Source organism: Varanus komodoensis, unplaced genomic scaffold, assembly GCF_004798865.1.
Source record: "Varanus komodoensis strain SLA01 unplaced genomic scaffold, ASM479886v1 scaffold83, whole genome shotgun sequence".
Taxonomy (NCBI): domain Eukaryota; kingdom Metazoa; phylum Chordata; class Lepidosauria; order Squamata; family Varanidae; genus Varanus; species Varanus komodoensis.
The window spans coordinates 242086-262943 of record NW_025336520.1 but is presented as its reverse complement, the minus strand read 5'-3'; the positions used below and the strand labels follow the sequence as shown (position 1 = coordinate 262943).

Below are 20858 nucleotides of genomic sequence, written 5' to 3'. Positions count from 1 at the left end.
ATTCATTGTGCTGTATTTACCTTTGGCCAGTAGTTGTCTGTCCCACGGGCCATGTCCACACCCTCCTCCTCCAGGCACGGGCACCCCCATTTTCCTTGCACATAAAGGCTCGGACATGTTCCGCGTGGACCGAGCCTTTCCCCGCCCCACAGCCCTTCCACGGTGGCCCAGGGGCGCGTCAGCTCCCTCCCCCGGAAAGAGGCAGTGCACGCTGTGCATTGCTGCATTGCTCGTTTATTTCAGCAGAGACGGTGTAAGACATGGGCACTTGTGTGCACAGAGATCGTTAGCAGGAGTGGACATACAGGTGGAGTTACACAATGGTGCCCAGTGTTGGCCCAACTAAGACAACTGGGACACCCTCCCACTCCAGGCTGGGCTGCGGCACCCTGGATCTCACAGGGGGTTGTGATCCACACCCTGCCAATGCCAGGAGAGCGTGGTGATGCCAAGAGCAAGGAACTGGGCTGGCTGCTGTGATGGTGGAGAGAAAGGCACCTTTCTAGTTCTTGGTCTGCTTCATCGAATTGAGGAAGTCGTTGATCCTGATGTTCATTTCCTCCTCCAGAGACCTCATGTGGCCCACCTCACCAGTGACACTCTGCAGGTTCTGCTGCAACTCCTCCATCCCCTGTCCCAAGGTCTGGAGGAAGACTTCCCTGACCTGCTCAGCATTTTGGCGGAACTCTTCAACATGCCCTTCAATTCTCTCATTCACTTGGGTGACGTAGGCCATGGTCTCGCCTGAATTGCTCTGAAGTTTCTCCCTCAGCTCCATCAGCACGTGGCTCAGGCTGTCTTGCAGCCCCTTGGCGCGCTCCAACATCTTGGCTCGCAGTTGCTCAGCTTTCTCCTTCATGTGGTCAGACATCCCCGCCAGCTGACGAGTCAGCTGCTCCTGCATGTGCTGCATGTAGGGAGAGACCTGAGCGTGCAGATCCTGCATCCTTTGGTCTACTCTGGCATTGAGCTCCTCATTGAGCAGTTCTAGGTTCCCCTTCATCTGCTCTACCTGCTGCTGGATGCTCTGCTGCAGCTGATCGGCATAGGGCAGGCTGCCGGTGTTCTCCTTCAGCTTCTGGAAGGCGACCTTGAGGGTCTCCTCCATGCCTGCCACGTTCTCATTCACCAGTGTTTGCACCCTCTCGACAAAAGGGGTAAAGTCGTTCTTCACACTCTGGATGGTGTCGGCAACCTTCCCCCCGACCTCAGCAGCGTGAGAAGAAATGCCGCCTTGGAACCGCTGTAGCTTCTGCTGCATATGCTCCGCCAACTTTTGGGATTCCTCTTTCAGCTGGGTAAGGAACTCGCTGGTAAAGGGACCCATGTTCCCCTGCAAGGACTGTAAGTCCTGGGCTTTGTTCTGGATGAGGGCCTTGAATGTGTCCCTGTGGGGAAGGGAGCAGAGGGTGGGAAATGATCCTTGGCTCGTCTCCCAGCATGTTGCTGGGGCTGGTGAAGCTGGGCATCCTGGTCCCAGAGAAGGCTTCTGCGCCATTGCCGTGGCCCAAGCATATTCTGGGATGGCTGCATGGGCCAAGATGCCATTGCTTTCTAGAAGGGACCCTCCCGCATGTTGCTCCGTCTTTCCCCATCTTTTCTCTTAATGCGGAGAACCCGTGAAGCAGAAGAGGGGCCGGTTGTACAAGGCCTTCTGGTTGCCAGAGCTTGGGCTCCTCCCTCCTTCTGAGCCCCAGAGCCAGACGTGCTTGGCTCTCCCCCGGGGCTGTGCCCTCCCCACTGCTATCGCTACTCACTGGACTTTCTGGGTGAACTCCGACCCCATGGTGTCGCTGGCATCACCGCTCCACTTGGCGAAGTACGACTGCACCACGCTGGCCACCTTTTCAGCGTCGACATCTGCCCGGGCAGCTGTGGGGCCATGGGAAGAGCGGGCAGTGCTGCGCGCAAGGCCCCGAGGACTCGGCACCACCTCCAGATCCAAGGCAGGCTGCCCCGCGCACCCTGAGTCTCTCACGCCCTGCTTGTGGGTTTCACGCCGGAAGCCCACTGGCCACCAGGCAAACTGGCCGCACCAGCAGCTCCCCCTTGGGCTGTCCCCAGCCCAGCGCAGTCGTCGCATGGCCCCCGCCCCCGCCAGGCCTCGGGGGGCCTGGCCCGCCTCCCAGCTGGGGCATGGCGGCAGCGTCGTCTCGACCGTGTGCCACCACGGCCGCTCCCTCCCTCCGTGGCAGGACCCTTGCGATGGGCGCCCGTGCAAGAAACGCCGCGAGAGCACAGAGGCTGGCTGGGGCCTGTGGCAGGGGCCGCACAGTCCCGGCAGAGCGCTTCCCTCCCACAGGCACTCCCTCCCACAGATGCGCCGATCCCGCTGGCTGTGTTCAGCCTGAGCTGCGAGTGGGCTCCGTTCGAGGGCCGCTCCTGGGCAGCTCCTCCAGCCAGCAAACGAAGAAGCAAGTGCCCAGTCAGAGCTTGTGAGGAGAGACTCGCCGTCAGGTAGACCGCAGCTTGCCTCCATTTCGTGCACGGCCCGAATGGACACAAGAGCCAGCCTCTCTCCGCAGGGATGTGGCGAGGAGGGGACCGGCCGGCGCCCTGCAAGCACCTGGCGGCCGTCTCCAGGAGGAGGGCAGGCTCTCTCCTCCCTTTCCAGAGCGCAGGGCACAGACTGATGGGGTTCCGTTTCAAAGACACCGGTCCGACACCGGGAGTCGAGGCGGAATGCCTTCCCTCGCTGCCGGGGCAGTGCAACAGAGGCACCTGGTCCCGGGAAGCCGCGTGCTCTCCCTCGCTGGAGGCAGGCCGGAGGCGCCTGGGCCAGCCGGGTGCCCTGTGCCAGCAGGCGTCGGGGCCAGCGGCCCTCTGCCCCTCCGCCCCTGCCCTTCACGGTCCGGGGTGCTCTCCTCTTCTCCTTTGGGGTGGAGAGCGAGCGGGCGACTCACCTGTGGCAGCTGCGAGGAGGCCGAGGATCAAGGCTGCTGCCCTCAGAGCCATCGTCTTCCGCTGGGTCTTCGCAGGAGAGGCTGAAGGGGGGCTCTGCAAGGGGCGAAGGCAGTGAGGCCGCCGCTCTGCTCCGGCAGCCCCCTCCAGGTCCCCCAGCGCCCCTTGCGCCCCGCGCTTTCTCCGCGCATCCCCCAGCCCGGCAGGAGCGCCCCGCCCGAGGCGGCCCAGGTGGGCCAGGTGAGCCCCAGGCCGCCCCTGCCGCGCCCTCGCCCGCGCCCGCTCACCTGCGCCGCGCCTGCTGCTGCTGCTGCTGCGCTCGGGCGGGCGCTCCTATTTAAGCGCGCCCGCCGCCTCCACGCGGCCCGCTGACGCAGCCCGGGCTTGGACTTTAGCAGGGGCGCAACGTGGAGGGCGGCGAGTTGGCTGCGCGTTATCTGCGGGCCTCTCGAGCGGGCGCCCCGCACGTGGAAGCAGCCTGGACCTGCCCGGCGAAGAGCGGCCGGGAGCGCCTCGGCCGCAGCCGGGACCGCTCCGCTCTCCGGGCTGCGGGCGGGCGCGGTGGAGTTCGAGGCGGTGCGAGAACCGGCCGCGCTTGGCCTCAGGGCGGTGGCCGGGAAATGGGAGGGGGCGCCGGGCCGCCCGACGCTCAGCGCCCCCCAAACCGGGGCACCCGCTCTGCCTGCAGGCGCAGAGCAAACTTTAAAAGCGCCGAGACAAAGGCAGCGCAAGCATAGGGTGCGTTTCATTTTTATCCCACCCAATAGTCAAATCTCTTCAAGCAGTTTGCAAAAATTGCAACATAAAAGCATGATGTGAAAAAACCTCTAACTTGCAGCATTAAAAGCACTTTGAAACAGTTAAAAGCGGCACCAAAATGCACTAGCATTGAAATCACAGCTGAGGTGCCTGGCTTCCTTCCTCCCGGAAAGCTCTGCCCAGCTCCACCTGCAAGGCCTCTGCCCCACAGCCCCTCTCCTCCCAGCGTGTGTCCTTGGCCCCGCTGGAGCGGCTGGCTTCTCTTCCCCTCATCCCACGGAGGAGCTGGGGCACAGGAAAGGAACAGAGCTGCTGGGGGCCACAAGGGGGACCTGGCTGTATCCTGGCCCAGTGGCCCCAGGCAGGAGGAGCAGCTGCGCAGGGAGCCCTTCCCCTGCCTGGCTTGCCGCGGGGCACCTAGAGCCCCACCCCCAAAGCTGGGGCCCCCCGGCATAGTTCTGCAGTCTCTGCCCCTGTTGCTGGCAAAGCAGCCCCAGGAGTGGGGGGACTCGCCCGTCCCTGCCAGCCACTTGCGGGGAGAGGAAGGGAAGGCAGTGCCGCATCCAGAGTGATTCCCTGCCCTGCACTTGGGCAGCTGCAAGGGCAGCCCCCCCCCCACGAGGGCCCCGGGGCAAGCAGAGCATCCGCAAGGCCTCCCACCGCCCAGGGGGGTGGGGGGCTCCCCCACACTGGAGACCTTCAGGAAGAAACTGGGCGGGCGCCTGAGTGGGAGGGTGTGGCTTGGTTTCTTGGGACAGCAGCGAGAGGACCTGGTGGCCTCCGTGGCTCCTTCCAGCCCTGCTATTATTCTACCCCTGAAATACCCTGGCGCAGCCCAGAAGAAGGGTCAGTCAGGGACCCTGGGGGGGGGGCATGGAGGAGGTGGCCTGGTGCTGCTTGGTGTACTGGGGCCGGGGCTGGAAGTTGGGGAGGCCCTGCCAGGGCAGACATCAGCAGGGAGCCTGGCACTGCCTGTGGCTGGTGCCCATGCCAGCCATGACAATGGCCGGCTGCATGCGGAGGGCCGCCCGGACGTCGGAACGGGCATCCGTTTGAGAGAAGAGCAGAGCCAGCACTGCCCCGCGCCCCCCCCCCCCCACCGCTTGGCTGCAGCCGGAGGAAGGCAAAGGGCTGTGCCTGACAGCCGGCTCCAAAGAGAGCCGTGGCCAGGAGGTCACCTGCTCTGGCATTGCAGGAGCCCCTTGGCCCCAGCCGAGAGCCCTGGGAAGCCTGGGCTGTTTCCACCCACTCCGGCATCCTGGGTGGGCCCCACTTGGTCTGCAAAGCAAGGCGGAGGATCCCCCCCCCCCCCCCCGCCACAGCCATGCCCTGCACCGTGTGTCTGCTGGACCAGTCAAAGTCTTGCGCCAACTGGCGGCCGGCCGGCCTCTGCCCGGCATGTCATGCCTCATTCCACCCCTGGCCAAGGTGCGTCTGAGCATGCCACCCCGTCTCCCACCCCCCGCGAGGGACTTCGGGGTGCAGTCCTGGCTGGAGTGGAGGCGGCCGCCTGGGCACCTCCTTCACGAGTTCGTGCTCAGCTCTGAGCTGCCCGGGAGCAATACCTTGGACAGTTCCTCTGAGCCCAGGCAGTCGCTTCCTCCCCCAGGAAGCAAGAGCAGCCACGTGGGGGGGGGGGGATGCTGGGCTGGGCTTCCAGGTATCTTTCTCAGCTCAGAAATGCACAACCATGTTTAGTGCTTTATCTTGAGCTCATAGTCCAAGGTGATGCGGATTTGATGTGCAGGAGCTGGGGCAGAGTTCAGCCAGGGATGGCTCCAGCCTGGAAGGGTCAAAGCAATGCCCCTGCATTCCTTCTGGTGCCTGCGTTGTCAGACACGGGGCTGGACGCTTCCTGGAGGCACATGATCATCAAAATCCATCTTTCATTTCAGGACATCCACTCCTGGCACTCTTCACACACGCAGGCCTCAAGGTCGGAAGGGAGCAAAATCTAGTCAGGACTGCCCAACCCCGTACACCATCCCCAGGGAGTGATAAGCTGAGAAAAATGGCCTGCACAGAAAAGAGGTGGCTTCAGCAAGTGAGCCAGGCTGCAAGCAGTGGGACAATAAACCAGAAGTGCAACGCTTGTCACCTTGACGGCTGCCTTCCTAGCCCAGCCGTGAGCTGAGCAGGCTGCCTCCACCCAGCCAGCACTGGGGACTGTGGCTAAGCCAGTTCCCTCTCCCAGGGCCCGTCAGGCCTCTTGGCCGGCAGCTCCAGCCAGCAGCCCGTAGTGCTGACCTCCCCCTTGGGCCTGTGCCAGGGCAGCCACAGGCCCCTCCGCCGGTCCCCTCCTCGCCGGCGAAAGCGAGGGCTGAGCCGGAGAGCAGGCGCCCCCCTCTGCTGCAAGGGGGTGGTCCTGTAAGGCGATCCAGGGCTGCCACTCCGAATGGCAGCCCCACCCCGCCCCAGAACCCTTCCGAGCCAGGCATCGGCCGTGGGGACTGGCTCGTCTGGTGGTTCTGGCCTGGGGCGGGAAGGACCCCTTGATGAAGGGGGGGGCCTTCTAGCAGCGCCATTGCAGATGCTGCCGTTCCAGAGGCCTGCCGAACCGTGTGGAGGATGCCCTTTGGGGCGGAACGCTGGGGCAGGTTCCTGGAGGAGGCAGCAGCCGCTGTGCTGTGCAGGGAGGCAGGCCTGCACGCACCAGCAGCTGCGGAGCTCGGGCAGCGCCTGTCCTGCTTGGGAGTCGCGTGGCAGCCACTCGCCGCCGTGAGCCAGGCACTGGCCCAGAGGGACCCCTGGTCTGCCCAGTGCAGCTGTTTCAATGTCTCTAAGAGGTCCTCCAGCCGAACTTTGGCAAGGAGCCCCACAGCACGGGGAGGGGGTGCAGGTGAGTCTTCCCCGAAGGAAGCAGAAGGCAGGGGGGGCAGCCCCAGGTGCTCTGCTGGGGGCAGTGGAGAGCCTACAGATGCCCAGTTGGGCTGGGCATTGGTGCCCAGTGCTGGTGGCAGGGCAGGGGGAGAGGGCCGCCCTGGGTGCTGGGCCATATGATGCCGGGAGTCAGTGCCCGGACTTTGCCCAGAACGCACCCGAGGCCTCGTCAGAACACACCTGAACCAGGCCACTGTGCCAGGAGAGGTGAGCGGATGGGGAAGGGTGCCTCAGGGCATGTGCAGAGGCCTTTCCTGCCCCACAGCCAGGCAGATCACACCTGGGGAGAGGCCGGGTGCCTGACTCCCAGCCATGTGGTGCCCTTCTCTCCTCCAAATGATGGGGGAAGCAGCAGGTGCCCCCTGGCCCTGCAGGGAGGGTATTCGCAGAGCTCAGTGGCACCCAGGCCAGGCTGGCCAGCAGGAGGGACGTGGGGGCTGCTTTGAGCCCGGTCCCTCTGTGCCCGCCTGGCCAGCTCTCCTGCTTTTGGCAGGCAGAGGTCTCTCCCTGACCAGACAGGGGTGGACCAGGGCCTTCCCTCCGGCCAGGACTGTGCAAATTCGGCTCCCCATGCCAAGGCGGCAGACTTGGGGGGGGGGGGCAGGACACGCATGTATCTGCAGGGGACTGAGACCTTGGGGGGGTCTTCTCTCCTGGAGAGCCCCCCGTGCTGGCATGAGACAGCCCACATGCTTCTCCAGCCACATCTGCCCGCCCCACTAGCCCCACAGACCCTGGGAGTGCCGGAGGGGCCGTGCCAGTCCCTCCCCTTTTCCTCGGTGGCCGCTGAGACTCTCCCCACACAACACACGCACGGGCCCATGTTTTCCGAGTACGAAAAGGGCTCCTCTTGCTGCAAAATCCTCTCTTCCCCCCCCCGCCCCCCCCCCAGCAACTTCCTTCAGGGAACGGAGCACAATTGGCTTTGAGATAACGGCATTATTTGGGCCATCCGGGAGGCCGGTTGCCACGCATGGGCAAGTGGCACACGTCTGTGCCGCTGGACGCCGCCCCTCCAGGTAGGCCGTGCCCCACAGAGCGCAACCAGGCGGCCCCGAGCGCCGGTAGGAACACCGGGCTCCCCCCCTTCCTGCCCCGTCCAGCAGCGCCTGATCTCCCCAGCCCTGCACACCCTTGCAAAGCGGTACCGAGCTGCCTGCAAGCACGGCCTTTCCGTAGGATTAGGGGCTAACCCTCGGCGAGCTTGACTTCCTTGCCGCGGACAACGAAGCGAATGGGAGCCAAAAGCAGTCTTGGCCCAGCTCCCGCAGGACCAGGCAGGCCGGAGCGTCACAACTTGGCAGCCGCCCCACATCTCCAGGGCCCCAACGCGGCAACCTTGCTATTCCCGCCACCGGGACACAAGAATGAGCTGCGCCCTTCCTGCAACCGCAGGCATCTGATGGCAAACGGGAAGCTTGCCCGCATCATCCCGATGTTCGCCCGTCCAGGTCCCGCACAGAGCTCTGCTCCCCAGGTCCGGGCAAGGGCTGCTCGGCCCCCTAAGTTGCCTGGGGTGAGCCTGGAGCTGTGCTTGCGCCGGTTCCCGATCCGGTGGGAGCAGGAAAAATGCTACTAATCAGGGTGGCGCACTATCCACTGACACCGCGCGAGCGGGCAGCATGGGAAGGGGTGTGCCGGCACCCCTCATGCTCCGAGGGGGCCCTGGGGGGCTGCTGCCCCGGCCCCCAGGCATATCCACGATCGAGAATGCAGCGGCTTTACTGTGGGGCCGTTCCTGGAGCCTGCGGTCCTTCTCCCACCCAGAGGGGTGCACCACAGGAAGGCTGGGCTCCCGCTTCTGGGCCAGCTTCCCCTGGGTCTGGCCCCGGCTCCAGAATGCCAGCTGCCCCCCACTCAGGACCGGCTACCCCCCCTCGTGGGCCCGGGCCCAGCTCACCCCCAGCCCCTTCCAAGAAGCAGACGCAAACACGGTCGGTCCCTTGCATTGCTCTTTATTGGACAAAGCAGCGAGAAGCTGGGAGAAGGCTGGTCTGGGGCTCCCGGCCTGCAGCTCCCTCCTCCGTCACGACCTGCCAAGGGCTCGGTGCCTAACGAAGGCCAGAGATAAATAGATCAGGGTGGGCTGGCAGTGCTTGTCTAGGGGCACCCTGAGCAGAGGGAAGGGGCGGCCGCCGGGGTCGGGGCGCCGTTCCTCTAGGGCTGCTGCTTCTGCTGCGGCAAAACATTCAGCAGCTCCCAGGTCTTATCCAGGGCTGAATCCAGCAGCTCGGCAGCCTTCCTGCCAGGCTCCTGCAGGACTTGGGGGAGCTTCACCTGCAGGTTGCGGAGCTGCTGCTTGACCTCTCCGGGCAGCGCCTGGTGCTCCTCCAGCCACTGCCGCAGCCCCTGCAGAGCCGGGTGGCTGTGGGCGTTGCTCAGGTGCTGCTGGGCGCGCTGCTTCAGGGCATCCGCATGCCGCTGGGCCTCGCTCTGCAGCCAGGTCCTCAGCGGCTCCAGGTGCTCCTGGGCCTTCCGGGCCTCATCCTCCAGCTTCGCCTTCCAAACCTCGGTCACCTCCAGGAGCAGCCGCTTCATCTCTTCCGCGCTCTGCCTGACCTCCGGGTGCAGTGCGGCCAGGACGGCCTGCAGCTGGCTGAGAGGAAGGGGCAGGGTTGGGGCCGGGCGGGCAAGGGGCAACCGCAGAGCTGCCCGGCCCCCCCGCTGCAGCCCTCGGAAGGAGCCCGCTGCCTGGCACTGCCCGTTCTCCTGGAGAGGGGGGCTGCCTTGTGCCACTGGTCCCGCACCCGAGTGGCTACAGCTCGTGAGGGCGCCCTCGAGGGACGGGGGTCCCACAGCCCCTGACCCTGCCGCAGGCGGAGCCCGAGGCCGAAGCGTGGCCTCCAGAGGATGGGGGCCCGGGCACAGGTCACCCCCAAAGTGGAAGCGGGCAGCTGTGCCGCCCTTCCCCCAGGGCACTACTCACTCCGATTTCAGGTCTTTGATGAAGGTCTCGGCCTCAGCAACCATTCTAGTCCATTTGCTCAGAGGAGGCTCTGGCACCGGGGGCTGGTCGTGTTGCCCGAAGTGGCGAGCCTGGGCTCCTGCAGAGGCCGTGTGAGCCAGGTCAGGGCCGGGGCTCTCCCAGCCCGGGGCAACTGCCGCCATGGGAGACCAAGCCGTTGCCAGGGCGGGCGAGGGGCCAGGCCTTCTTCCCAGACAGACCCCCTCGCTCACAGGCTGGGTGGCCTCCCCTCCCTCCGGCACTCTCGGGGGCAAACCTCCCCCCTGTCCCCCGGCCCCTCCAGCCCTCCTTCCTCAGTTCCTCCCAGGAGTCCCCCCGGCCCAGGCTCCCTCTTTCCAGCAGGGGCACAGGCGGAGGACTCCTGCAGCCCCGGGGCTCCCCCGCCGCGGCACCAGCTCACCTGTGAGGAACACCAAGGTGAGCATTGCTGTGACGGCTCTCATCTTGCGTCCCGCTCCAACCTGCAGAACACGAGAAGTGGAGGAAAAGGCCTGCCATGTGTAAAGCGAGTCTGGCAGGAGAGCGGTCCTCTCGGCGCTTCTCCCCAGCTCTGCTCAGGCCAGCAGGAATGGGAGGGAGGGAGGGAGGGAGGGAGGGAGGATCTGGAGGCAGCGAGGAAGCAGCAGCCCCGCAAGAGGCACACGAAGCCCACCCAGCTCACGGGCAGCAGGGAGTGGCGGGCCCACATCTCCCAGGCTTCGGAGGTCCAGGTGGCTGATGCAAGGAGCAGAGTGGGGCTGGACGGATGGCAGCCCCCCTCCGGGACCAAGGCAGCAGCCAGAAAGCCTCTCCCCAGCCCCTGCTCCTCGGGAGAGCCCCAGGCTTCAATGCTACAGCTGCCCCCTCTCCAGGGACACACAGGTCCCACCACCATCATCCAGGCAGCTGAAGCAACTGTGGGGGGGGGGGGCTTTCTCAACAAGACCAGCAAAACCCCTACAGTAGTTGGGGGAGGAGGGAGAGAGGGGCCCCGGGTCCCCAAGGGCAGCCCGGAGGGGCCCGGCCTCTTACCAGTTCCTTCGGCATCTGCGGCGCTGTTTGCTGCACGGCTCCTGGTCACAACTATTTATACTGCAGCCAGTTGTTTATCACTGGAGACAAGTTGAAGCCGTAAACAGGGAATTCACTCCCTAGCCATGAGTATGTGGCAGCTGAGTTCAAGGATCAAGCACACATCCGCAGAGACGGGGGCAGAGGAAGAACACGCATGCTCACGCCGCAGCGGAGGGCAGTCGGCTGGCGCAGACACGGCAGCCCGGCTCGGCCAGGGCCGGCCTCCTGCCCCCGACTTGCACTGGGGGCAGAGCTGGGGCCCCTCGGCTTGTCTGGACCGCAGCCCAGGAAGGAGCCTTGCAAGACGCTTGCAGCCCCCCGAAGGCTCGAGGGACACTGCCGCCGGTGTGCGCGGCTCTCTCCCAAACAGCTCCTTCCCCGACCCGAAGCCTCCCAGCATGAACCAGACGCCCGGGAGCTGGCCTGGATGTGTGGGGCGAAGCCAGCAGGCACAGGGCCAGCCCGGCAGGTTGCTGGCAGCCCGGCACTGCTCCCGCCGGGCCGGCCCTGCCTCGGGGCCTCCTGCATGGCCCACGTGTGCCCCACACCAGCCCCCTCCGCCTCTCCCGAGAGACCGGTGGCCTCCAGGCCAAGCGTGACTCAGGCTCCCAGCACAGCACCACTACTCTATTTATTTCCTCATCTCAGCGTTTATCGGCCGCCACAATCACCACATGGCTCTCTGGAGGGCAGACCACACCACGGGCTCGCAGTGTTTCCATCTTTTCTTCCTTAATAAATTGCTTTTGCCCCCACCCGCAAAAGGCAGTGAAGCGGTAGGAAAACACAGGAGACCTACAGGTGGGAAAGGGGAGTGTCTGCAAACCCACCCCCACACCCTTGGTAAAAGCCCATGAACTGCCCCGAAAAGGGTCTGTCGGGAAGCACCCCAAGGCGGGAAAGGAGGCCTGGTCTGTCCTGCTGGCCTGGCTCCGAGGATCACGTGCTTCTGCATAAGGCCCCCGGCCGTTTAAAAAGCGGGGAGCAGAGCAAGAAGCATTCTTGGCTTGCCAACCTCCCCATAAGCCAGGTTTTTTGGGGGGGATTTTTCTATATGAGAACATGCCATGATGTCATTCCCCCAGCCTGAAGCGGTACAGCCCGACACCACAGGAGTCCTCTCTGGGAAACCAAGGCTTGTGGCCCAAGGCTTTGGGCAGTCCTGGAAAGAGCTGCTGGGCCTGTTGCCAAAGGAAGCCTTCTTGGTCAGCAGGTCGCGGCGCTCGGCTCCAGGCGAGGACCTCAGGAGGAGGGTGCCGCAGGAGGATGCGCGCCAGCCACAGAAGCCTGCGCCACCGTTCCCCAAATGCTGCCCTGGCTGGGGGACCCCCAGCTCGGTTTCCCCCCAGCGGCTCTCAAGGGCGAGGAACGTGTTTTCGTGCTTTGGCGAGGCTGTCTGCCATCCCGGGGGGGCCGGGCAAGCACAGTGCGAGGCTGCCTTCTCGAAGGGCCCGGCTCCCCCGGGTCTGCTCTCCACAAGGAGCGGCCCGCCCTGTGCTTGGCGCACCAGGGTGCTCAGTGGCCACATGTGCTGCCGGTCAGGAGGACTGCCTGTCCCAGGCGCTACCTCGGTTGCTGTTCGTGGCATGCTGAGGAACGTGGGCTCTGGCGAGAGGGTGCCGAGGGCCCGCTCAGGCAGAGCCCTTCCCCTAAGAGCCTGGAGACGTGGGCTGCTGAACCCCAGGCGCCCGACTCCAGCGAGCCTCACGAGGCTGCCATGGAGAGCCGACTGCCCAGGAGCAGGAGCTGTCCTGCTCAGGCCAGCGGCCGGCCCCCGAGTCTTCTCTCGCTGCAGAAAGGGGACTCTTTCTGCACGAGGCCCGTGGCTGCTCCACAAGCCTCTGAAAGCCCGACAGAGCTTGCCAGGGGAACTGACGGAGGGAAGGCCACAGGGTGCTGGAGCAGCCACCTGCCAAAACAGCACGAGACCAGAGCTGCCAGCCAGTCATAATCATGGGTTTATTTGTCTTGATCCCACATCAAACTAAGCAGATCACCACCCCCCAAAACTGGACGAAGTATTTACTGAGAGTTTGGGGAGGTTTTGTATGTGGGTTCGTTTTTTTCAGTCCAACATAAATGAGGAAAAACACTTTGGACATTTCCCAAAAACAGAAAGAAAAGCAAAGTATATTATACATTCAACAGATACTGCACGTATTGATTACTACAATACAAAGCAATGATTAAAAGAACAAACCCCCCACAAAAAGCAGCAGCATGGTACTGCCAAAGAGCGCGGCCAGGCAAGTCCCGGTGCGGCCTGGCCAGACGGCGCTGGTGCCGGGTGGCCGCTGCTGACTCCCAGGGTCGTGTAAACAGAAGGAGAACCGAAGCCCAGAGCCAGGCTGAGGGGGGCCTGGCCTTCTACCCCCCACTCCTGGGATGGATACTCGCTTCCCCGATGGTGCTGCGGGCCAATGCGGCACCCCGGACACCGGCCGGCCGGAGGAGGAAGCAGCTCCCGCGGCGCCGCCTGCGCCATCTCTGTCCAGGCGCCCAGAGGAAGCCACGGTGGAGGCGAGAATGAGGAGAAGGCAAGAGGAGGAGAAGCTTGGCCGTGCCGGCGTCACGCGGCTTCTGTGCAAATTCAGGAGGGCGGTGTGAATTCTTTTTCTCTTAAAAAAGTTTTCCAAAAAGAGTCAGTGAGAGGAATTCTCTGCAATGGCTTGTTCAAAAGTCCCCAAAGGCAGAAAAGACGACATGAGCTACTCCCTGAAGGCCCGGCCCCTGGATCAGCCACAGCAAACAGGCCTCTGCCCAGCGGGAGCACCGAGGCCCCTGCCGCATGCTGGGGAAGCGCCGATGCTGGGAGGAGCGGGGCGAGCGGCAGGGCAGGGCAGGGCAGGGCAGGGCAGAGAGAGGCAGCTTTTCTTTTCTTAACAATTAATTTATTAATAATAATAATATTAATATTAATAATAATAAAACATTTACCAAAACAAATTCCTACATGATCTGGAAGGAAGCAAGTTTAAAATAAGAAGCAGGTTTCTCAAGGTTAAACTTAAAAACAAACAAACAAACAAACCCTGGCAGCCGGATCCGGATGGAGATGTACAAAAAACGGAAGCGTCTCGAAGCACAGTGACAACATGTGGAAACAGAAAAGCCGAGAAATGGGAGACGCGCAGAAGCGGAACTGCAGCACTGCCGGGGCGGGGGGGGGGGGGGGCCCCGACCCCACACGGTGGGGGGCGAGCAGCGCATGGCAGGCAGGCACCGATCCGCCGAGCCCCTCTGCGAGCACGGCTCCCCTGCTGGCTCTGCCCCCCGGCCAGAGGGCTGCGACGCAGGGCAGGGCTGGAGCTGGCACTGCCCACAACACCTGCGGACCGCTTGCCGGGCGCATCCCTCCCCTCCTGCCCCAGCTCTCCGGACTGGGCCGGGCCTGGAGCACCCACCCCCGGCGGAAGGGGGCCCCCAAAGCCGCCGGAGCCCTTGGCCCGCCCGCGCAGCACCTCAACGAGGGGCCCTCTCCTTCTTCCAGAAGGCTGGAATCACAGGCAAATGTGGCAATAAGGAACGTCCAAGAGGAACAAGCACACTGCTGAACCGAGGAGGCGGTGGAGGCGGCGGCGGCGGGAGAGAAGCTGCCGCTGCCGCTGCAAGAGTCCAGTCAGGGAGAAACGCTACGGCTGTTTGGCGCAATGCTGCGAGATACTGTTGGTTTGAAATGGACCTTTTTGTTTCAAAGCTGTACATACCCCTGTTGGAACACAGCCAGAGATGGGGGGGGGGGTGAGAAGTCCCTTGCAAACCTGCAGCCCCAGCCGGCCTCTCGCCTGTGCTGAGCCCCTCTCCCCGACGGCACCGCCACCCCAGCGCGGAAGCCGGCCCGAGGGCCCAAGCCCACCAGCTCAGCGAGGCCGTTACGCCACGAAGCATGCCTGCCCCGGCCGGACTCCGGCAACACTTACTGTAGCCCGCCTGCCCGCTAGACCCCAGCCTGCTCCATCCCAAAGGGGACCTCTGGGTGCTTGTAACTCAGCAGGACGTCGGTGATACACGTGGACGGGTAGCAAGAGGCGCTCAAGTGCTGGCTGCTCTCTCCTAGGTTCAGGTGCTCCTGGCACTCCAGGCTCTCCCCGCAGTCTGCAAGGCCAAAGACGGGGGGGGGGGGGGGCATCCTGCAGTGGCGTGCGGCTCCAGGCGACCGCTGAGGAATTAGGAAATGGCCCTGCCTGCCAGGCACAGCCAGACGGGCACCTGAGGCCGCCCTGGGCAATGCGCCCGGGAAGCGGAAGGTGCGGCCTGCAAGGAGAGCATCCCACCTGCCCGCCGGAACACTCACCTTCCCGCTCCCCGTCAAGGAGCAGCTGGCTGCCCATGAGGGACGACTGGCTGAGCACCGCGTCAGACATGCGGGCAGAGCTGAGCGCCTTCCCTGCCATCAGGCTCATGCCGGGCAGCGTGTCCAGTTGCACCTGCAGATGAGGGGAGAGGGAAAGAGCAGCGCGCTGCGGGGAGTTGCTCCAGACCAGGTCGGGGCAAGCCGTGCGGCCAGTGGCCTTCCCCAGACACAGCTCCCCCCCGTCCCCGGCCAGCCCCGACATACGCAGGCATCGTCGCTGTTCTGGATGGTGTGGTGTCTCTGCAGGGGCCGGGATCTGTGGTGTGCGCCAGAGGTGGGTCGCGCAGAGTAGCCCCCCAGCCCGTCTGCCTCCGTCATCTCCACGTGTCCTGGGGAGCTCCTCTCCATGCCCCCCGAGGCCAGGGAATCTTTGCGGGAGGAGGAAGAGGGGGAAAGGAGGTCAGTCCCTCACAGGCCTGGCACACTCCCGAGGGATGGCGGGGGAAGCCAGGCATTCACTTTCGCACCCCCAGTCCGCTCTTCCTCCACATGTGATCACAGGCACACCTGTGGGCAGGTGCAGGGCAGACATCCCTTTCATCCCTCTGTGCAGGGGGCGGAGGACCAGCCCTGGCTCCCAGCGGTCACAAGCAGCCCACCATCCCACACAGGTGCAGGGTGCCTGACCATTTTGCAAACCATGGCGCAATCGAGAGACCGGCAGGAGGGACAGCCGCGGATCCCGGGGTGGGACTAGACCGCCCGACAGCCCCAGCAGCTCAGAAGACCCCCGATGCCCCCGCCCGGTGCCCTCTGCGCCCACGACTGCCAGCCTCTGCTGATGCAATGGCACCTGCGGGGGACCCCCGGAAGACCTCTGCCCAGGCCAAGCACACCGCCCATGGGCCGGGCCTCTTCCCTTCGCTCTGGCCGCCAGAGCATCTCCTCCTTCCACAGGCCTGCCTGCCTGCCTGCACTTTCTGGCCGTGCAGCTCAAGGGCGCTCTGAAGGCCAGCCGTGGCCAAATCGGGCGTGCCTGAGGCAGTGCTTCCTACCAGGGCCAGGCTGCCTTCGCGGCCTCACAAGCACACCCCAGCTGCCCCACCGCCCCTTCAGCAAGAACTGGAGTGCCTTCCCCTGCTCTGCTTAGCTGGCAGAAGCAGACAGGCTGTCAGGCAATCACAGGACTTCACTTAGAAGCATCTGTTGGAAGGAAAATGTTCTTTGTAACACCAGTTCCGACAGCACTAACCCTCTTCCTCTTTGACACGCACAGAAACGTGAAGAACAGAATGGAACTCAGTCTTGTAAAATCAAGGGCCTTCCTTCAGTCAAAAAAGCACAACCGCCACCCACCATCCTTTTAAATTAAATGATAATTTGGATGTTTGTTACACTCAAGAAAGGCGCAAGCTGTGTATTTGTTTGCGAAGGAAGTTACACCGGGGAGAATCAGCAGGTGAATGTTCAACAGGCACCACAGCTAGCAAAAAAACAGCTACAACCCCTGTGCCGGAAAGTTCCAGCCCATCCTGAGGGCTGGTCCTTGGGGGTGTGTTGGGGAAAACCATCTGGCTAGTTTAGGGCTCCAGGGCCCTGGCCATGCTCTCTGGACCATATTCTCATACGCTCAGCTGAAAACCGGGGCTGAAAGCTTCTGGAATCCAGAAGAGCAAGCAGGGAAGGGAGCAACACCCCCCACCTCTCCCTGCCCCCAGTCCTGTAGCTGCAGCGTCAGTCAGCAGATGCTTAACTTTCCCGGAAAAGCAAACAGAAGCCACTGCTCTGGACAGAAGAGGGCAAAGACGATCAGTGAGGCCCCGCTGGCCCCCGATCGCCAAGGCTTCAGGCAGCCCTTTCCAGGCCCTACCCGACAGGGGACCTTCTGCACTCGGGTGCCTGCCTGGTCCCACGGGCCGGGTTCCGCCCACCACGGCTCCGAGCAGATGAGACTCTCCTGGGCCACTGACCCCAACAGCCCGGCATGGCACCGCGGAATCTCCCTCCAGCTACACCAGCACGACCGCGGGGCCCGGGGGGGGGGCAGGACCAAGGACCCTCACGGGGCAGCAAGCAGGGAGCTGCCTGACTGTCGACTCGCATGCGCCCTTCATGGCCCAGCCAGTTCTGATCGGGCTCCTCACAGAGGGCTCTGCAGTCTTTTTACCTTGCTTAATAGACCAGTCTTTTTCCTTCCATTTTCTGCACGGGAAAAACTAAGACTGAGAGGGAGCCATGGCAAGTCCCAGAAGCCCTGCCGGCTCCCAGCATGACTGGGCCGCGAGAGCACAACTGCCTGGGTGAGCCCTGGCCCTGCTGGGCAGCCCTGCCGGCCGGAAGAGCCGGGAGGCGGAAACGAGCGAGCCCACCCGGCCAGCCTCTCGTGTTCCGCCGCGGCTGACCAGGCGCCTCCCGGAAGCTGCAGGCCGGGCAAGGAGGCTCGGCTCCCTGGCCGCCGGGGCTCAGAGGAGCCCATGCCACCATGACGGCGAGCCGCTTCTGCAAGCCCTCTCCTCCGTCATGGAGGCGCCCCCTCCGAGCTGAGCCCTCCAGGCCAGCAGCCCACGTCATCCTGGATGGCCGCGTCCCACGCGAGTGCTACACGCTGCCGCGTCGAGCCGCCGCCTGCCCCGCACGGCCCGCTGGCCCACAACTGCAGTGCCCCCGTCCTGCACCGGGGAGGCCCGCCCCACTGCTCCAGGCCCCCGCATCCGTCCACTCCGGAACCACGGCCCCCAGGCCAACTCAGGCCTGCCGGGGCACCCGGCTCGGCAGCGCAAGCCTTACCTCGACAGGGCGGCTCGGGGTGCGGGAAGGCGGCAGCAGGCTGGTGGCGGTACGGGTGTCCCCCCGGGCGCGGCTCGTGCTTAGCGGCCCCAAACACCGAGTCCAGCTCCCCGGGCCCACCTGCACGCAGGAGCAGCTGCGCCTCCTGGCCCCCCTGGGCCTTGCCGCCCGCCACGCTGTCCCGGCCCGCCTCGCACGCACAGTCCGCCTCCTCCTCCATGCTCTCCGAATGAACCAGGGCGGGCTGGTGGGGAAAGCCATGTGCAGGCACAGAGGCTGGGCCCGGCGGGATACATTCGTGCGCCCTCACTTTGAGGAGGTGCTGGGGGCTGGAGTGGGGGTGTGGCGGATGGGGGTGGTAGGTCTCCGTGTTCTGGTAAGGCAAAGGTAGCGACTGGCGCTCCGAAAGTTTCTGGGCCATGCTGGTGACCACGGGTCCCGTCTCCCCTTGGCTCATGTGCCGGATCAGCTCCTGAAGCTCCTGCTGCTGCTGCTGCTGCTGCTGCTGCTGCTGCTGCTGCCGGCGCTTGATGAGCTGGGCGACCTCGACCTGCGGCATGCGCAGCTCCGCGTGGCCGGCGAGCGAGTGCCGGGGCGAGAGCAGGCCCTGCAGGATGGGCGGGACTTGCTGGTGCCGGCTGTAGTCTGGCGGGGTGGGGGAGAGCAGCGCCTGCTGGAGGGCTGATGTGGTGTAGGGGGGCTGCTGCTGCTGCTGCTGCGGCGGCGGCGGGCTCTGGGGGAAGGTGGCGAACGGCTCCATCTGCGGGACCTTCAGGGCCTGTGCTGCGGAGAAGCCCACTGCCGCGGCCGGGCCGTAGCTGCCGGGAGAGACCCGCACCTGGTCGGGAAACAGGTGTGGGCGCAAGTGCGCCTGGTCGTAGGCGGCGGGTGGGTACCTGTGTGGACGCAGAAGGGGGAGGCGGCTGAGGAGGCGGCCCGAGGTGGGCCAAGCAGGGCTGCGTGGGCTGCCCTCAGGCAGTGCGGGGCAGCCCCAGAGACGGCCAGCCCTGGGCGCGGGCAGAGGAAGGATGCGGCCAGAGGGAGCCTCCGCCCGGGCCTTGCTGCGCCATCGAAAGCCATTCCAGCCCAGGCTCGCTCCAGGAAATGTGTCTCCAGGAGAGACACGGGACACGCGGGGGGCGTGGCGTGGCGTGGCGGGCACCCCCCGCTCCGCGCGGCAGGTCCAGCAGGTGCTTGGTCCAGCCGGCCGGGCCCACGGGGGTTCAGCCCTACCTGTGGGACTCCGCACTGTCCGCGCTGAGCTGCTTGGAGAGCGGTCGGTGCCCGTAGGTCAGGGAGGCCATCAGGCTGGCGCGGTGGTGCATCTGCAGCTGGCTGGCGCTGGGCGCGATGGGCACGGCCCGCCCGGCCTGCAGGAGACTGCTGCCCATGGCCTCCCCGGGCTCCTGCACCTGCCCCGGCACGCGCTGCTGGGCGCCCAGGCGGGGCAGGGCCAGGTTGGGGGGCGGAGAGCAGCTGCCTGACCGAGGGAAGATGGTGCCAGCGGGCGGCGGCGGCATCCCTTGGAATGGCGGCTGGGGCGCAGCACCTGCAGGGGGCAGATTTCAGGCTGTGCCCCAGCGTGCTCGGGCCTGCAGCCTCCAGCCTGCCCCCGACGGGCCACGGGAGTCATGCACTGCCATTCCTGCACTATGCCGGAAAGCCCCGGTGACTCCCCAGCAGCTCTGCACCTCCTGAAGCGGAGGAATCCGCACGGTGGACCTCCCCGAGGAGGGGGTGCAGTGGCCCGGGGGCTAAAGTCAAGGAGCGCCCCCGGCACGGCCTGGCGGCACTCACCGTGTCCCTGGAGGATCACGCTGCCGCTGACCGGAGGGGGGCTGCTGTCCGTCTGCCTGAAAAGGTGGTTGCTGGGGTGGTTGGGGGGAGGGCTGGAGGGCTGGATCCGTAACCTGCACAGGCACACACAAACAGCAGCGGGGCTTTCGCACAGCTCGCCCTTGGAGGAAGCCAGGGCACGGTCTGGAGAGAGAGACGGCGGCCTCGCCGGGGCACTTCTGGGGCGGGCCTGAGCACAGCAGCCTCCGCAAGCACGCACCCACAACCGGGGGGGCTGGGGGCCCCTGCCGGCCACACGCCCACAGAGAAACACTGCCGGCCACCTGGCCCGGGCACCCCGGTGCAGGAAGCCGAGGCCCGAGAGCGAGGATGCTGCAGAAGCAGCAGCAGGGAAGCGCCTGGGCAAGCAGTGGCAGCCCTTCCGTATTCCGGGCATTCCCCTGGTGGCCTGCCCGCAGGGACACACACGGCTCCATCCCAAGTTTTACAGCCCAGCATGAAAAGGTTTGTGCCTTAAATGCAGTCACGGAACATCCAACTTCTAACTTGCTGTACTTTGAAATTCCTTATAATATAGGAATAGCTACATCTGTGAAAAAGCTTTCCGGTTACTTATAATCAATATCAAATTTGACTCGCATTTAGTAAATGAGGCCCTTTTTTCTCTTTCTTGTCACCTTTGCAGAGGTGAGATTTTTCTGCAAGGGTGGGCACAGCGGCTTGACCGCAGGCCTCCCTCGGACTGTCTTGCTTGGGCAAGCAGGCAGACTCGCCAGCCACCCTTGGGTGGCCACACGGCACGGGTCCTCCTGGCTTGAGCGCTGCCCCTGTGGGGAGGCAGCCCTTCTTGGGACCTCCCCCCACCCCCCACTGCTAGGTCGGCTCCTGCCAGGGTGGAGAAGCATTTCCAGCCCTTCAGGATGAGCCTGCTCTCCCAGCCGGCCGACTGCATCCTGACCTGGCTGCACGGGAGGGACTGTCCAGCTTCTTCCCCTCCACCAGCCCAGCCTGCCTGTTTTTGCAGCTTGCTAAATGGGGGCTGCACCACCGACGTGAGTTACAGGCTGAGGGGCCCTCTTTAGACGCCCTGGGCCGTAAGCGGAGGGGCTGGCGCATGGAGCATGGGGAGGGCGGAGGAGCGGGCGAGGCAGCCCTCTACTCACCTCTGCAGCTGGTGTGTGAGCAGTGCAGGCTGGTTCTCGCCAGGAGCTTGCAGGGGCGGAGAGGGCTGAGGAGGGCGGACGCAATCCTGAGCACGGCACGGGAGGGACAGAGGAAGCAGGAGATCACTGGGGTGCGCCAGCATGCGGAGCGCCCTCTCAGCAGGGCGCAGTGTGGGAAGGCTGTGTCCCACAGGCGCCCTCCGGGGCAGCCTCCCGGCCCCGAAGGGACTCCTGACGCTCCCGCGGCCTCTCAGAAGGC

General features: G+C 64.8%; 3 protein-coding genes across 4 annotated transcripts in view; all 3 read right to left on the bottom strand.

The window, feature by feature from the left end:
• Nucleotides 1–215: 215 nt before the first annotated feature.
• Nucleotides 216–3040, bottom strand: APOA4 (apolipoprotein A4). Its single transcript, XM_044456320.1, has 3 exons — nucleotides 2904–3040; nucleotides 1758–1872; nucleotides 216–1388 (listed from the first exon to the last, which is right to left on the bottom strand). The coding sequence occupies exons 1-3, from the start codon at nucleotides 2953–2955 to the stop codon at nucleotides 503–505; spliced, it is 1053 nt and encodes a 350-aa protein (XP_044312255.1). The 5' UTR covers nucleotides 2956–3040; the 3' UTR covers nucleotides 216–502.
• Nucleotides 3041–8479: 5439 nt separating this feature from the next.
• On the bottom strand, nucleotides 8480–12358 carry APOA1 (apolipoprotein A1). The gene is made up of 4 exons (XM_044456267.1): nucleotides 10517–12358; nucleotides 9906–9966; nucleotides 9467–9584; nucleotides 8480–9136 (listed from the first exon to the last, which is right to left on the bottom strand). Exons 1-4 carry the CDS (start codon nucleotides 10529–10531, stop codon nucleotides 8698–8700), a joined length of 633 nt encoding a protein of 210 aa, XP_044312202.1. The 5' UTR covers nucleotides 10532–12358; the 3' UTR covers nucleotides 8480–8697.
• Nucleotides 12359–12493: 135 nt separating this feature from the next.
• Nucleotides 12494–20858, bottom strand: part of SIK3 (SIK family kinase 3) — a 31893-nt gene continuing 23528 nt past the window's right edge. For both annotated transcript variants that reach the window (XM_044456263.1, XM_044456264.1), the window contains 8 exons: nucleotides 20600–20685; nucleotides 19437–19549; nucleotides 18873–19188; nucleotides 17640–18535; nucleotides 15117–15280; nucleotides 14853–14985; nucleotides 14479–14653; nucleotides 12494–14267 (listed from right to left, as the gene is read on the bottom strand). In XM_044456263.1, the coding sequence (XP_044312198.1) occupies nucleotides 14496–14653; nucleotides 14853–14985; nucleotides 15117–15280; nucleotides 17640–18535; nucleotides 18873–19188; nucleotides 19437–19549; nucleotides 20600–20685 (1866 nt within the window). In that variant the 3' untranslated portion in view covers nucleotides 12494–14267; nucleotides 14479–14495. The remainder of the gene's footprint in view (nucleotides 14268–14478; nucleotides 14654–14852; nucleotides 14986–15116; nucleotides 15281–17639; nucleotides 18536–18872; nucleotides 19189–19436; nucleotides 19550–20599; nucleotides 20686–20858) is intronic.